The following is a 17,255-nucleotide window of genomic DNA, read 5'->3' as shown; positions in this document are numbered from 1 at the left end:
TAACTTCACTAAGTTGGCACTGTCCCTCAGTTTCTCCGAACTCCAGTCTCCCAGCTGCACCAAGCTAGTAATAGCTCCAGGTTTTCTTTGAGCCCTAACTGCCTGGCTTGGAACCAGTGACCTTCCTACCACTTTCTCAGCTCCCCTGGACTTCGCTGAGCCCTAAATGCCTGGAACCTGCTAACAGCTCCTACAGCTTCTCAGTGAGCTGCAAACCACACGAGATACAAACTGCAACCAACACCCTCTCCCAGCAAACAGATAAATTGAAACCAGAGAACCTTAAGTTCCACCCATCTCCATGAAATGTAGCCTTTCAGGGTTCACCAAGTGCTTTTAAACTAATTTAGCTCTAACTTTCAAAACAACACTCTGAACTGCACTTCTTTGCAAGCAATCTAGACATCACATCTCCATCTTTCCAGTTAAGTAAACCCACCTATTGTTTTAGGATCTTACTGTTCCAGCTGTCAACCCCTTAACTCAACATGGTCCCAACATTTTAAGTGTAATAGACTCCAAGCTGCTTTAGTTGCATTTATTCCTTTTTCTACAATTAAAATTTAATCTTCCCAGAGCTAAAAGTTAGCTCTAAAATATTAACATGAACCATGAACTAGATATTAATCACAATTTGGATAAGTAAAATAATTTCTAATATTGTTTTATAATGGGCCATAACTTCTGAGCTTCAGGGTGTCGTATTTGCGGGGTATGCCAAAGATGTGCTGGCAAACCCCTCCCCAGACGTTCACAGGTAAGGTTTGCACAGCAATTGCTAAGAAGTGCAAACTTCCCCTGGGCACCATCAGAAAATGCAATTTAAATCACATACTTCAGATTGTTCTGACTAGGTTAAATCAATAGTTACCCAGAAAAAGTCAGAAGAATTAAAACCTCTTCTAACTTCTGGGTAACTATTGTACTGACCCCATCCCTCCACACCCCTTAGGGACCTCCCCCACGGCCCCAGGGGACTCCATCCCAGGGTACATCCCCACCCCCCCATGCCCCCGGGGACTCCCATCCCCCTCCACGTCCCCACGGGATTCCCCTCGGGTCCCCACAGGACTCCTCCCATGTCCCCAAAACCCCCGGGGACTCTGCCCACCCCCTGACTACCCCCCCACCACAGGACAGCCGCAGCACCCCCAACCCCCGAGAAGTCTCCCCCAATTAACCCCCCATGGGTTTCTCTGCACTCCCAAGGGACTGCACCCCCTGACGGGAACTCCCCAACCCACAGGATTCGCCCTAACGCCATGGGTTCCCCCCCAGGCATGACTCACCCTGTTCTCTGCAAGGTCCGACTCAACCAACCCCTTCAAGGTCTGACCCAGCCTCCCGTCCCCCTCACCCCTCCCAAAGACCCGACACGACCCCCTCACCCCCACCCAAGGCTGGACCCGTTCCCCTCACCTCTCAACGGCTGACCTGACCCTCCAAACCGCCCCCTCCCAATTGCCCCGAGGCCCAGTCCGACCCACCCACTCTGTCCCCCTACTCTTCCCCCCCACCGGAGGTCTGACACGACCATACACCCCCTCCCAACCAACCACCGAGGCCAGGCTAGGATCACTGTTATATGTTTCAGGTAAGTATTTGCATCTACCGTCTTTTCCGGTTTACACGCTTGTGGTTAGGCATTCGAACGACATTCTACAATCTAGACAATTCAGAAATCCAGCAATGACTTGGTCCCAATAATTCCAGACTGGAGATGTTAAAGTGTATTTGAATAAAACGTATTCAAAGTTATTGGATCTCCAAATCTTTCACATCATTTGAAACTGACCACCACAATTCTATCACTGGATTCAATGCAAACTATTCCACTGGAGGAAACACTACAAAATACAAAATCTTTAACTTTATTCAGATATTTAGGGCCTGCAAATGCAATGCATGTTTTGCTGACTTCCAAGTAGATGGAAGTTTTACACTTAATTGCACAACATATTTAGCTATGTTGATGAAATTATGCTGAACATTAATGAGCAAAATTATGAAGAATGCAATATAGAATACAATAATTTAATTCCTCTTGGTAAAATTTATTTAAAGACAAATAGAGTGCCTAAAAGCAAAAGCTTTGCTGAAATTTCAATGCCACGGAGTCTAATTTTCTGACTGGTGTTGTGTTCAACAGCAACCTGCTGTTGCACTGTTAAATTAACAAGCTGAAAATCTAGACTTAAGTACTTGGCCTCCATTATTAAAAAATTAAGATCAAGCTCTGGAATCCTCTCCCTAAACCTCTATGCCTCCCAACTCCTTTAAGACACTCCTCAAAAGCTAACTCTTTGACCAAGCTTTTAGCCAACTGCCCTAATATTGCCTTATTGGCTCAGTGTCAAATTTTGCTTTATAATGCTTCTGTGAAGCACCTTGGGATGTTTCATTACATTAAAGGCACTATATAAATAGGTAGTCATTGTTATGAATAAAATAATTACAGAGCAGCTTAGTGCTACATAGTCTTGTTAAAAAAGATAATCCTGTTGTATGGATTTCATTAAGTAAAATAATAGAGTACTTCTACACCTCCAACTTAACTTCTTTGCAGCTCTAACATGGTTGACCACCAACACCTTCTCTCTGCTAACCAGCTTGGTGGGACTGCGCTCATCTGGTTCCACTCTTTCCTATCCATTCATAGCCTGGGCAACTCTAGCAATGGCTTGTTAACTGTTATATTAGAAATGTTCCATGGATCCCGTCTTTTCATTAATTGTACAATGCCCCACAGTGAAGTCATCCACAAACATGAGCTCAACTTCCACATGTGCATTTAAAATTACAACACTAAAAATAAATACAACAACTTGTATTTATATCGCACCTTTAATGTAATGGAACATCCCAAGGCGCTTTACAAGGGCATTATAAAACACTAAGCCGCATAAGAACATTTAGGTCAGATGACCAAAAGCTTGGTCAAAGAGGTAGGTGTTAAGAATGTCTTAAAGGAATAAAGTGAAGTGGAAAGGTGGAGAGGTGTAAGGAGGGAATTCCAGAGTTTAGGAAACTGAATGCCGCCAATGGTGGAGAAATTAGGATTAGGAATTCACAAGAGGCCAAAATACAAAGATATTTTGGGAGGGTTTTGGGGTTGAAGGAGAATACAGAGAAAGGGAGGGAGAGGGGAAAGTCACGGAGAGATTTGAAAACAAGAATGAGAATTTTACAATCAAGATGTTGCTTGACCAAGAGCAAATGAAGGTCAGCAAGCAACGGGGCGATAAAGAAATGGGACTTTCTGCAACTCTCTTGACCCCCCTCCACTGCCTCTGTGCTGTCGGACTTGTCAGGAAGAGATATTAATTATAAGAGATATTAATATAATGTATATAATGTTATTGGAAATTATTTGTTTAAATAGAGGTTTAGTCATTGTGTGTGTGTTAATTGGATTAAAGCCAGTTAGTCTGGGTGCTTTGATGTATAGTAGTTTTGAGATGTAAACAGGGGTTGAGGGCACATTTGTATTTTGTTGAATAGAACATTTAAGAGTGGGGGTGAAATCTTGTACCTAGCTAGGAGACACCAAACAATGATTATATTACTAATAAAATTGGTACTATGAAAGGAGTTCAAAGGGCCTGGTGATACAATGAGAATTTACATTCAAAGGGGAGTGCTGGGTATAACAGAAGGGAGTTTGTGTGTGCAGAGCAGAGGCATGTAAGATCAAAGCCTGTAAGCCTACAACTGTCTGCAAAGGAACCAAATTGAAAGGAATCTTATTTTGAATTCATAAGGTAAAAATGCTTTGCCTGGTGTCTGGTTAAGTCTATTGGTTATTGTTGCTTTAGTGGAGATTAATTTGGGAATTTGTTAAAAAGTTATGATAGTAGTAATTTGTAGCCATGTGTATGTGTTTAATTTGTTGTAAATTAATAAATGTTTCATTTAGTTTGATATAAAACCTCTTGAGAACTGGTGGTCTTATTCCTGAATTTAGAGCTGCAGCTCAAAACATACCAATTGAAAATATAGGTCATGACAGTTGTTTAAAGTTTCTCTCTGGGATTTTAAATAACTTAGCCTTTACAAACTGCTGTGTCAAAACAATTGGGGGCTTGTCCGGGATAAAAATTATATTTCCTTGATTGGTTTGGAATTGGTGAATCGTAAGGTTACGAGTACGAGAAGCACTTTGAATTCAGGAGTTGGTGAGGTATTTTAGAAGTGGTGAGACTGAGAGATGGCTTTTGCAATTGCTAAGACTTGTCTGGGAGTAGAAGATATAATTCTGATTGGGTTGTAGCAAATAAACAACAGTAAGATAACAGAGTTGGCAGATAAGTTAAAATCGGGGTTACCTGCAGGGGCTAGGATTCAGATAAAATTAAAAGTATAGCACAGCATCTACAGTTGGAAGTCATACCTGATGCTATTGAGTCACAGCTGGAGGGAGTGAGGCTTCAGTTACAAATGAAGACGCTTGAATTTGAATAAGCAAAGGAACTGAAAAAACTTTAATTAGAAGCAAGGGGCAGAGAAATGGCTTTTAAAAGTGAACTAGAAATTTTGAAGATAGAGAAGGAGGGAAGAGAAAAAGAGAGAGAATTCCAACTGAAAATATTGGAAGTTAAAAAAAGAGATGCCAGTCAGTGAGGAAGGACTTATCTCCAGAGTAGAACCCAGTGGGGAGATGTTTAAATTTGTACAAACTTTTCCAAAGTTTGAGGAAAAGGATATTGAAGCATTCTTTATTTCATTTGAGAAGCTAGCTAAACAGATGAAATGGCCACAGAATTGCTCCAGGAAGCACACCAGCCTCACCTCTCAGGCCTGGAGAGGATAGCAAAATAAGTCAGCGCAGCTGGCAACTGCCCCTGCAACACTTTCCAGTACAGGAAGAGGATGAATAATCTCATCCACTCCACTAGGGTAAGTCAACCTTCAGCTCACTTCAATATCACACTCTCATGTCGTGTAGCCCTTTGAGCGCATGATGCCATTAGTGGGAGACACATATCAGCACTGACTGTCTTATGGATACTTTCAAATCACTACCATCTCATCTATCATGCTGTGCAAACCCCTTCCTCAGCCCTTTCTGGGGAGGGCTCACTACATACGGGAAGCATGCATACTTCCCAAACTCTTCTCCATCCTTTCTCATCACATTCCTTCCTTTTGATTTCATGCGGTCCAAGTTAGCCCACAACAGGAGGGAGAGATCCCAGACGAGAGGAGAGATCCCAGATGAGAGGGGGGATGGCAACATCATGGAGCAATGGCCAACATCACAGAGCTCACCAAATTTGAGGAGGATGTTGTCAAGCTGGCTGGGGAGGACAGGGATCGCTTGTGTGGGGAAGGCGAGATCAGCTTCTACCAGCAATCTTGTATGGATGAGACCTCCCTGAGTTGATCACATCCTGACCTTCGCAGTGAGTGACATGCAATCTTGTACTCAGCCTGCTCATGAACTAAATCGGTCTTCTCTCTCTTACAGGCCCCAGAAAGTCCAGGCAGAGCGGTAGGGCCAACATAAGACGTCGTGCCCCCAGCTCACCTCAGAGGATTCTGAGAAGCCACCCGAGGAAGATCCATCACAGTGTTCACCTGCACCTGCCACCAGTGCAGAGACACACACCTTGGCTGGTTATAGTTCTAGATCAGGCTCGGGGTCACTTTCTGGAGGACACCTCACTGACACGTCTCCACAGCAGTCGAAGGCAGTGACAGCCCAGGCTTCAAGAACGCAGAGGACTGCTGGAGATCAGGAACCTGCTGAGTCAGAGTCAGATGATGAGCCTCAGTGAGTGGCCGCCACGGCAATGCTGGAGATGGAATGACAGACGGCAGAAAATTTGTCACAGATGGGTAAGCCACTCAGCAGACTAGAGCAAAGGATGGAGGAGTCCATCCATGTTCTGTCTGATGTCATGGCTCTGACATGTGAGCATCTTGAGGTCACCATGGGAAGCAGGGTGACCACCCTGGAGACCTTGGCCCAGCAAGCCTCACCGGATTTGCGCTCACAGCTTCACTCCATGGCTATATGAATTGGTGGGATCCATTGGTGGCTAGGTGAGAGGAAGGCAGGGCACCTTGACCTCCCTCCAGGTGCCCCTTCTCCTCAAGTAGTCAGGGAGGGGCCTTCGGGCATCCACAGTGAGGATGAGCGTCAGCCAGACACCCTGGGGCCTCCACACAGGACAGTTCAAGGGTGTCCAACTGCTCAGAATGCCCTTTGCCTGTGACCCCACCCACTCCAGCTGGTCAGGCTGAGGAAGGTGCATTTGCCCCAAGTAGGAGGCCCTTATCAGGCTTCTGGGCTTCGGGCAACCAGAAGACATATGGCAAAGTTATCAGAGACAACAGGGCACACCAAGGTTATCACAGACAACAATGTGTAGCAGTCAGCAGGCTGTCTCCAACTCTGCTGCAAATGTCAAGGCTGCACCCAGGTATAGCGATAGGATTAGGAAAATTAAGAAATATTAGGATCATTTCTGGGTCATGGGTGTTCAATCACTGTATGAATTTTGTACTTTTGTAAATACATTTGATGTCAATGAGAATTGTTTAGTCATTTGAAGGTATCGTGCATATTCATATAAGTAGTGCCATCTTATTGCGAGGGTGAGCCATCCTCCCACTCTGTGATCACCTCCCACTCTGTGATCACCTCCCTTTGTGAGCTTCATATTCATGTGACGTCAACCTCACCCAAGATAATTACCGGACCTTAGTGTGATGTCAGGGAGATGTGTCAAATATCTTTATTGGAAGTGTGTGCTAAATGAACTTGTAACCCTTATAGCTTGCAAGATGACACTGTATGAGGGCTGCTCAGCAGCCTTGAAGGGATAGCTGCAGTTATGTCTCCTAAGTGGTAGTGCCAAAGCACAAGGCCTGACGAAATGATGCTATCTCCATCATGCGCTCATCTCACTGTGTGCTTTAGTTTCTCATTAAGGTGGCCATGACTGCATCAAGTTCTCTGACACAGCATTTGTGCTGTTGTGCCAATTATCACTTCCCAGAGTGTACGCATACAGGGTGCACCACTGATCTTTTCAGAGATCATGCCTGGTGAATCATGAAGGTTGAAGGTGCAAGTCCAAATGCTGAACTTACTCTCAATGTGACTAGTTGTGATTCTCTTTCAGTACAATGGCATAGCATTAAGGGACAGGAGGAATATGGCCATCTCCTGTTGCTTTCACCTTCCTCCTCCTGGAATCTTGTGGCTCTCAATGTGGCATCAGCATGTCTTTCTGGCCATGCTTCTTCGATGGGGGGTGGCATGGTGGTATTGTCACTGGTCTTGTATTCTAGAGATTCAGGGTATTGCTCTGGGGACCCGGGTTCAAATCCCACCACGGCAGATAGTGAAATTTGAATTCAATAAAAATCTGGAATTAAAAGTCTGATGACGACCATGAAACCTTTGCCGGTTGTCTTAAAAACCCATCAGGTCACTAATGTCCTTTAGGGAAGGAAATATGCCGACCTTACCTGGTCTGACTCTAGACCCACAGCAATATGGTTGGCTCTTAAATGCCCTCTGAACAAGGGCAATTAGGGATAAGCAATAAATGCTGGCCTAGCCAGTGACACCCACATCCCATGAACGAATAAAAAAATATGTGAAGCCAATGATTCCTGCAGTCTCTTGTCACTGAGCAGCAAAAGGCATTGGCTCCAATGTCACCTTCTCAAGAAAGTTTTCTCTCAGCTCTGACTCAATTTCAATCTTGTGCCTCTAAGAAGCTTAAGGGTGCCCCCTGAAAGTGCCCCTTTGTCCAGCCGTGCGCTCCTTCCACACTGCCTCTGACCCCTTCTGTGCAGAATCGTTACCAGTTTTGATTTCAAACTGTGCAATTACATCGTTGATTCAAGATGGTGGTGCTTCAGTTTTATTTGGAGACCAGCTTCGCTCCTCCCCCTGTTCAGGTCCCACCAATTTTCCTGAAACCTCATGTGCAGGTAGACTCCCTCCTGTTATTCTTCAGCCTCCCAGTGATACTGGATCCCAATGTCATTGTGTTGAACATTCCAACCCTCCCTACTGAACCCATCACTGTTGATGTGCCATGTGGACTTCACCCCTCCCCATTTAGAGGCTGGGTGAACTGTCACATTCAGAGGAGACCCCCCCTCCCCCCTTTATTACATTTTTCCCCCATCTACAGGCTACAAAAGCTTCCTCTTACCATGACCATCCCCATCTGTTACCCAGTACCGGTCAGACAAGCCCACAGCCACAGACTGTGAACAGGCCCTGCACACCAAGTACACCTTCTCCCAATTGAGCACACAGGCCTTGCCGCTCCCTTGAGTGGGAGTATGATGTGCGTGGCATACATAGCCTACTACATCCTAGGCCTGTCTCTACTCTCTCACCCTCTATCCATGCTAATATGTTACCTCCCCCCAATACTATGAGTTCTTATTTTGTGTAGCAACCTTTGATGTGGCAGCTTATCAAATACCTTTTGGAAATCCAAGTACACGACATTTACAGGTTCCCCTTTCTCCTCTTGCTTGTTACCTCCTCAAAGAGCTCTAATAAATTTGGTAAACATGATTTCCCTTTCACAAAACCATGTTGACTCTAACCGATCCCATTATGATTTTCTAAGTATCCTGTTATAACCTCCTTAAAAATGGATTCTAGCAATTTCCCTATAATAGATATAATCTAGCATTGAATGGGCCAGTTTCCAGGCTAATACACCACCACAAAGATTGAACACCTCACTGCTAACTCTCTCCTCTTCCCTGGCCTCTGTTCCACATTTCATGCCACTTACCAACTTACCCCCCTTTTTCCCTCCTGTGGAACTTTATCCCTCCCTTTGCCCCCATGGCTGGGGGCTGTGGCTTCAGCCAGCTACATCTCACTTTCTGTATTTCCTCCCCAAGCCACTCAGCCTTTCTTTCTTTTAAGACCTGAAGTGAGAGCTTTATGGGGTGATTTTTTTTTTGTCTGTGTTCTTGTAAGTTAGCACTTGTGAAGAGTGACAATTGGTTAACTAGAGATTGTAACATTCAAGGCACAGCATGTCCAAGGGTTGCTACATTCGATTCAGCCGAGAAACAGGGCGGGACCGTTTTTAAATAGGTCATACAGATCAATTCAAGGGTAAGTGAACAGCAGTTAATCGGGAGCAGACAAAGAGGCTCCATGCAGCTACTGTTAGTTGTGCTGCTGAAGGGGCAGCTGAAGGCCGCAGACTCCGTGCAGTTGGGGATCAGGGAAACGCGTGGGAAGCTGAGAAGGCTGCAGAAGGTCACAGGCTCCATGCTGCTGGACAATTGGGTCTCAGGGAAGCCCTGGGGCACTTATCAGCTCAGTGGAGCTGAAAGGAAGGTGTCTGCTAGAAAGCTGGCGGTTAGGCAAAAAAAAGCCTGTGAGCAATGGTTGTCTGTTACTTAAGCTGGCAGTTGGAGCAAAGGAAGGCCCATGGGCAGTAGGGTTCTGCTCAGAGGAGCTGGAGTTATGAAGGTGATTAGATGCTGGAGTGCAGCCTTGTGAACCCAGTGGGACACAGTCTCCAGAAAAGAAATGAGGCAACTGGGAGGTGAACAGTCATTGAGGCAGTCTTGATGGAGAGTTGGGGCAGCTTTTGAGGGAAATCAGAGGGCATATCTTTGAAAGGGAAGAGCTGAAAACTCTCATGAGGGAGACAGAGTTTTAAAGAATTTTTGTGACTCACTGATGTCTGGGTGGGTTGCTGACAAATCCATGGGATCTATCTTGGTTGTGTCTGCCACCGAATGAGCAGTTTGGTGGGCTGATTGACCACAGTTTGCCTGTTAATTCATGTTTACCTCATATTAATTTTGGGTGTTAAGAGTATAAGATAGTATTTACCGTTTGCTTTGCTGACTTGTATATAGTAAAATTTCTTTTGTTTGCTTAAAACTGTGGAATTTTGTGGCTTTATTCTCTTAGTAAGCAACTGGGATTTCAAATTTTGTCTACTTTAAACGATAAGTTAATGGTCCAAACCGGATCAAACCAGTTTAGGGGTCTGGTCTAGGATTGTAACAGACCTTTCTTACATGTTGTTGTTCCTGGCCTGCAGAAATTCATTCTTTCCTGGTCCAACGTATTTCGAACAGATCTGATCCAGTTCATAAATTCAATGGGAAATTGATGAACTGAGATGACATTAGTTGGTGTCAATCTGAAGGCAGCAACCACTGCTATGACATGACTCTATTGGCAGCAACACTTAGATACATTGTTCCAAGAAGTCATTCCTCATTTGTGAGCCTAGATAGGAAGCACTGGTGGTATGCACAGTTCTAGGATACATCACAACAAACTAATCTTGTCTTTAACCTACTCCACCCAAGTACACTTTCTACCATACAGGGATCAAATCATGAATTCCAGCTGATTCTGTGTCCACACTTCCTCCATTCAGCCAAAAATAGATCAAGTCTAATTTTACTATCCACGTTACTGTGGCAACTGAAATCAACAAAGTCACGATGGGCTTGGAATAAAATCTGGAACCTTCTTGGTATGCATATATCAGTATCACACTACAATGTGTATTTACCAATTGGGCAACTGGGTGACATGTGTTGAAACTCATACTGCAGTAATTTCCACCAACAAATGTCAGAATATCTATTTTGGGAATGTGTGTGAATAGAAGTAAAAATGTTAAAAGTCAGAAGGTGAATATTGATATCATGTACACACTTATCAAGCCTAATTATGATTGGTGACAATATGAACTGGGAGCAGTAGAAACCACACTTAATTAACTTGCTTCTTTCTTGATATATACCCTTGCAAGGTATATATCAATTACAAAGACGTGGCAATGGGTTTCTCTTCTCTCTTCCTCCATTGTCCCTTGGCTATGGAGTAGTTCCTGTCTTAGTTTTGTACTTGGTGACATGTAGTGGGTTAGGTAAGGAACTTGGTACTGCGAAGAATCACTGATACAAATTTGTGTCTGCCATCTGCTGTGTCATGTGCTGGATTTGCAAAGTGCTTTTGTCTGTGTTCTTATTTCACTATTAAAAAAACTCCGTTTTTGAACATGCCCTGAAATTGAAATGACTGTTTTCAAAAATATTAGAGGGAAAACTCAATGATCATGCTTGAAATAGCCATCATGTGAGACCAAGGCCATTAGTAAATAATCCAAGGAAAGATATTAATCCAAAACATGGAGGCATTTTTTTTAGGCCTTGAAGTTTTTTTTTAAGTTTGTTAGGCTTATTTTTCAAAAGTTGAGGTAGCCAACTTGTTTAACATGGCTTATATGGTGGAATGCACAAAGTGCGACTACACTGATGTATAACATCATCTCTCTCACATCATGATGCAATAAATAGGGAAAAAGAATTGCACTACTTGTGAATCAGTAACTAGGAGGCATAAATTTAAAATCACCTTGTGAATGGGAAGCATGGTTAACATATGGTTGTTAGTTAATGGAATATACGACTGGAATAATGGTTATTATAAATAAAAGCTTTTAAAAGGAACATAGATAAACATATAAATAATATGAGTGTGGGAAATGAAAGTAAGTGGACAGGCCTATCAGTTAGGCTGAGTAACATAAACAAAAATAGCTGGAAAAACGCAGCAGGTCTGAGAGCATCTGTGGAGAGGAAGACAGAGTTAACGTTTCGAGTCCATATGACCCTTCATCGGAACTCAGTTAACTGTTTTCCTCTCCACAGATGCTGTCAGATCTGCTGAGTTTTTCCAGCTATTTTTGTTTCAGATTTCCAGCATCCGCAGTATTTTGGCTTTTATCTTAGGCTGAGTAACATCTTTGGTACTATAAAATTCTGTGATTCCATAGGTGTTGGAGGTGGTAGAAAAATAAAAAGTTTTAAAAAGCTTATGTTTTTAATATTTCCTACAAACACTGAAATGGACAACGTTAATAACGTATAACACTCAAAACTCACTTACCAAAAATGAGCAAATCCTCAGACAACTGATTGGTCAGCCTCCGAGAGCTGCGTTTAGAGACTCCATCAAAATGTTCGGTAGGCCACGAGTTAGAAAAATGAACACTTTGTTCCTGAAATTTCTTCGAGGATCCTTCACTTACAGAGGCGTTGATTGGCTTAGTTCCAGTTGGCAGTTGAAAAGATGGAAGGTAGTGAGACCCTTGGCTGCAACTGGAAGTTGGAAATGGTGTATGATCGATAGCAATAGGATTGTAGAAAGCATGGTACTTGCTGGAATGAGCCAAACTAGAACGGACCACTAAAAAACAAAAGGCACGTAAATTATTTAGTTTTTGGAAATGCCTAACTGAATTCAAAAAGCATTACTATGAAAAATGAAAGGAAGGTATCTAATTGCATAGAACGGATACAAGTGGAAGATTCCACAGGCCAGAAGTGACTAAATCATGTGTACTTTATAAAAGGTGTACTTCTATTTCTTACTGTAAATCACATTAACATTTCTGAAATTGTACACTATATATTTTTTAACGGATTAGATAAAAATGACAAAATTGAGTTTATTTACCTCATGGGATAGAGGAGAAACAAGAGCAGATGGGTGTCCAATGCGAAAACTCGGACTCTGCCACATGTTGGGCAGGTGGTGCCTGAAGGGTCAGCATACCCTTTGTATGCTCTCTCCAATACCTCAACTTCATTTCTGCGTGAAGTCCTTAACTTACCATGCAGGAGGTTCGGGGTCATGCTTGTGGTCCCGCAGTGGATGATTTCCGCAAAACAGTCACCCAATCTACATTAGGTCTCCCCAATGTAGAGGAGACCACATTGTGAGCAGCTGAGCATTTCCAGCATCTGCAGTACTTTGCTTTTATGTCAGTTTAGATCGTTATGCTCAAGCCCCATGCTGGAACTTGAACCTACAATCTTCTGACTCAGTGACAAGATTGCTACTAGCTGGATCATGGCTCACACACTTACCAGCAAAATCATTTTGCTACATCACAGCCAGAGCTATTTCCAATTTTACCTTTTCTCTTCCCACCCACCCCCCCACCCCCACCCCCGCACAAAACTAAATTCAGTCTCCAAGAACATCGCTTTAGTCAAGCTTCAGAATTAAATCAAGGTTTCATTTGAGTTATTCATTTTATGCATCAGTTTTAATACAAAAAAATATAATCAACTATTATTTAAAAAGGAAGAAGTGCTTATTTCTGTTTTTATTGTCAAGCAATATTCCTTCTAATTTCCCTTCACCATCCCTGGCCTGTTTGTTGCACCACTGCTCCTTTTTAGATTGTTGCGTGCTTGCACATGCGCACATCTTAAAAGGACTGCTTCTTGTGCACAACCTGCAAAGTGTCTAAATGGAAGATGCGGTGCTGTTCCTTTTGCTTGCTTTGAGCTTCACTGGAACACTGCAGTAGGCCAAGAACAGAAATATGAGCATGAGAGCAACGCGGTGAATTAAAATGCCGAGCAACCGGAGGCTCGGGTTCATGCTTGTGGGCCTGCAGTGGAGGATTTCCGCAAAGTAGTCACCCAATCTGCATCTGGTCTCCCCAATGTAGAGGGGACTACGTTGTGAGCAGCTGAGCATTTCCAGAATCTGCAGTATTTTACTTTTAAGACAGTTTAGGTTGTTATGCTCAAGCCTGGAGCGGGCACTCTGGACTTAAGTTCAACAATTTCAGACCAGGAACTGTTACCTATTTTGATTCTGCTTTTTTTTCGCAAATGCTTTGTTACTTTACTATAATCATTACCACTCTTTTGCCTTTTGTTCCATGACATCTTTGTCATTTAATCTCTCCCACCTTCTACCCTATCCCTAGCTAGGAAGGCAGCGACGTGGTGGTAATGTCACTGGATTAGTAATCCAGAGGCCCAGCCTAAAGCTCTGGGGATTTGTGTTCAAATCTCACCATGGTGGAATTTAAATTCAAATAATAAAATCTGGAATTGAAAGCTAGTTTCAGTAATGTGACCATTAATTATCTTTGATTGTTGTAAAAACCAATCTGGTTCATTTAGGGAAGGAAATCTGCCATTGTTATCCAGTCTGCAATATGAGACCCACAGCAATGTGTTTGACTCAACTGCCCTCTGAAATGCCCCAGTTCTAGGGCAATTAAGGATGGGCAACAAATGCTGGCCTTGCAGTGATGCCCTCATACTGTGAACGCATAAAAAAGTCCTTCCCTATTGTTCGCCCCCCCACTGTTTCAATGGCATAAAACCCATCACGTTTCTATCTTCCTTCAGTTCTTAAGTCATGTTCGACTCAAAATTCTCTCCACAGATGCTGCCAGATCTGCTGAGTACTTCCTGCACTTTCTGCTTGAATTATTAATCTAGGCTGGCACTTCAGTGCAGTGAGGGAGTGCTGCACGGTCAAAGGTACCGTCTTTCGTATGAAATGTGAAACCAAAGCCCCCTCAAGCAGACATAAAAGATCGCATGATATTATCTGAAAGAGGAAAAGAGGTGTTATCATCGATGCCCTGGCTAATATTTATATGACCATACAAATTAGGAACAAGAGTAGGCCATTCGGCCCCTTGAGCTTGCTCTGTCATTTGATAAGATCATACTTGATCCGATTGTGTCCTCAACTCTACTTTCCTGTCTACCCCCTATAACCTTTGACTCCCTTGTTAATCAAGAATCTATCTAACTCGGTCTTAAAAATATTCAATGAGCCTGCCTCCACTGCTCTCTTGGGAAGAAAATTCCACATACTAGCGACCCTCAGAAAATATTTCTCCTCATCTCCATCTTAAATGGGAGATCCCTTATTTTTAACTTTTGTGTCCTAGTTCTAGTCTCTCCCACAAGGAGAAACATCCTCTTGGCACCCACCCTGTCAAAACCCTTCAGGATATTATATGTGTTTCAATAGGATCACCTCTCATTCTTCTAAACTCCAATGGATATAGGCCCACCCTGTCCAACCTTTCCTCACAAGGTAACCCCTTCAACCCAGGAATCAATGGAGTGAACCTTCTCTGAACAACTTCTAAAGCAGCTATATCTTCTCATAAGTAAGGAGACCAAAACTGTACACAGCACTCCAGATGTGATCTCACCAACACCCTGTACAAATTTAACAAAACTTCCCTACTTCTATACTCAATTCCCCTGAAGTAATCACCAACATTCTATTTGCCTTCCTAATCACTTGCTGTACCTGCATACCAACTTTATATCATTCACTTAGGGGCAAGAATCTAACCATCATTCCTTGAGATTCAATGCCATTACCATTGCTGAATCCTCCACTATCAACATCCTGGGGATTACGATTAGCCAGAAACTGAACTGGACTAGCCATATAAATACTGTGGCTACGGAGCAGGTCAGGGACTTGGAATCTGCGACAAGTAGATTGACTCCCCAAGGCCTGTCCACCATCTACAAGGCATAAGTCAGGTGTATGATGGAATACTCTTCACTTGCCTGGATGAGTGCAGCTCCAACAACACTGAAGAAGCTTGACGGGACAAAGCAACCCACTTGATCGGCACCCCATCCACAATCATTCACTCCCTCCACCACCAACAGTGGCAGCAGTTATGTGTCATCTACAAGATGCACTGCAAGAACTCACCAAGCTTCCTTAGACATCACCTTCCTAATCCACAACTGCCACCACCTAGAAGGACAAGGGCACCTAGAAGGACAAGGGCAGCAGACATTTGGGAACACCACCACCTGGAAGCTCCCCTCCAAGCCACTCACCATCCTGACTTGGAAATATATCGCCTTTCCTTCACTGTCACTGGGTCAAAATCCTAGAACTTCCTCCCTAATAGCACTGTGGGTGTACCTACACCACATGGACTGCAGCAGTTTAAGAAGGCAGCTCACCACCACCTTTTTAAGGGCAATTGTGGATGGGCAATGAATGCTGGCCTAGTCAGTGATGCCCACATCCCATAAATGAAAAAATGTACCAGGACACTCAGATCCCTCTATACCACAGGGTTCTGCAATCTCTCCCCAATTCAAATATACTGTTTTTCTATTCTTCCTGCCAAAGTGGACAAGTTCACATCCACAATATACTGCATCTGCCAAATTTTTGCCCACTCACTTAACCTTTCTATATTCTGTTGCAGACTCTTATGTCCTCTTCACAACTTTCTCTCCTACTTATCTTTGTGCCATCAGCAAATTTAGCAACCATATATTCCATCCCTTCATCCAGTCATTTATATACATTGTAAATAGTTGAGGCCCCTGCACTGATCCCTATGGCATTCCTCTAGTTAAAGCTTGCCAACCTGAAAAAGGCCCATTTATCTCTTCTCTCTGTTTCCTGTTAGCTAACCAATCCTCTATCCATGATACAATGCCACTCCCTATGTTTGCAAAATGTTTAGGACCATTCACGACTTCTCAGATAGTGAAGCAGTCCGTGTCCATATGCAGCAAGGCCTGAACAATATTCAGGTTGAGCTGATAAGTGACAAGTAACATTCACGCTAGACAAGTGCCAGGCAATGATCTTCTCCAACAAGAGAGAATTTAACCATCTCCTCTTGACATTCAATGGCATTACCATCATTGAATCCCCCACCCTCAACACCCTAGGGGTTACCATTGACCATAAACTAACTGGACCAGCCATATAAATAAGATAAAAGCAAAAAACGGCGGTTGCTGGAAATCCAAAACAAAAACAAAAATACCTGGAAAAACTCAGCAGGTCTGACAGCAATTGCGGAGAGGAATACAGTTAATGTTTCGACTCCGAATAACTCTTCATCAGAACTAAGGAAAAATAGAAAAGAGGTGAAATATAAGCTGGTTTAAGGGGGGGTGGGACAGGTAGAGCTGGATAGAGGGCCAATCTCCACCTATCACTGGCCCTCTATCCAGCTCTACCTGTCCCACCCACCCTTAAACCAGCTTATATTTCACCTCTTTTCTATTTTTCCTTAGTTCTGATGAAGAGTCATTCGGAGTTGAAACGTTAACTGTATTCCTCTCCGCTGATGCTGTCAGACCTGCTGAGTTTTTCCAGCCATATAAATACTTTGGCTACAAAAGCAGCTAAGAGGCTGGGGATTCTGCGTGAGTAACTCTTCTCCTGACTCCCCAAAGCCTGTCCACCAACTATTAGGCACAAGTCAAGAGTCTGATGGTATACTCTCCATTTGCCTGGATGAGCGCAGCTCCAAGAACACTCAAGAAGCTTGACACCACTGAGCACATAGCAGCCTGCTCGATTGGCACCCCATCCAACATTAACTCCCTTCACCACTGATGCACAGTGGCAGCAGTGTGTACCATCTACAAGATGTACTTGCAGCAACTTACCATGG

At 43.5% G+C, this 17,255-nt stretch overlaps 1 protein-coding gene across 2 annotated transcripts in view; it reads right to left on the bottom strand.

Annotated features, from left to right (window-relative positions):
• togaram1 (TOG array regulator of axonemal microtubules 1) overlaps positions 1 to 17,255 on the bottom strand; it is a 148,165-nt gene that overhangs the window by 66,466 nt on the left and 64,444 nt on the right. For both annotated transcript variants that reach the window (XR_013579446.1, XM_078562321.1), the window contains exon 4: positions 11,921 to 12,220. Coding sequence is in view for 1 of the 2 variants with exons in the window: in XM_078562321.1 (XP_078418447.1) it covers positions 11,921 to 12,220 (300 nt within the window). In the remaining variant the exon portion in view is untranslated. The remainder of the gene's footprint in view (positions 1 to 11,920; positions 12,221 to 17,255) is intronic.

Source organism: Cetorhinus maximus, chromosome 18 (genome assembly GCF_964194155.1).
Source record: "Cetorhinus maximus chromosome 18, sCetMax3.hap1.1, whole genome shotgun sequence".
Taxonomy (NCBI): Eukaryota; Metazoa; Chordata; class Chondrichthyes; order Lamniformes; family Cetorhinidae; genus Cetorhinus; species Cetorhinus maximus.
Note: the sequence above shows the minus strand (reverse complement) of the source record. Positions and strands in the feature narration are given on the sequence as shown.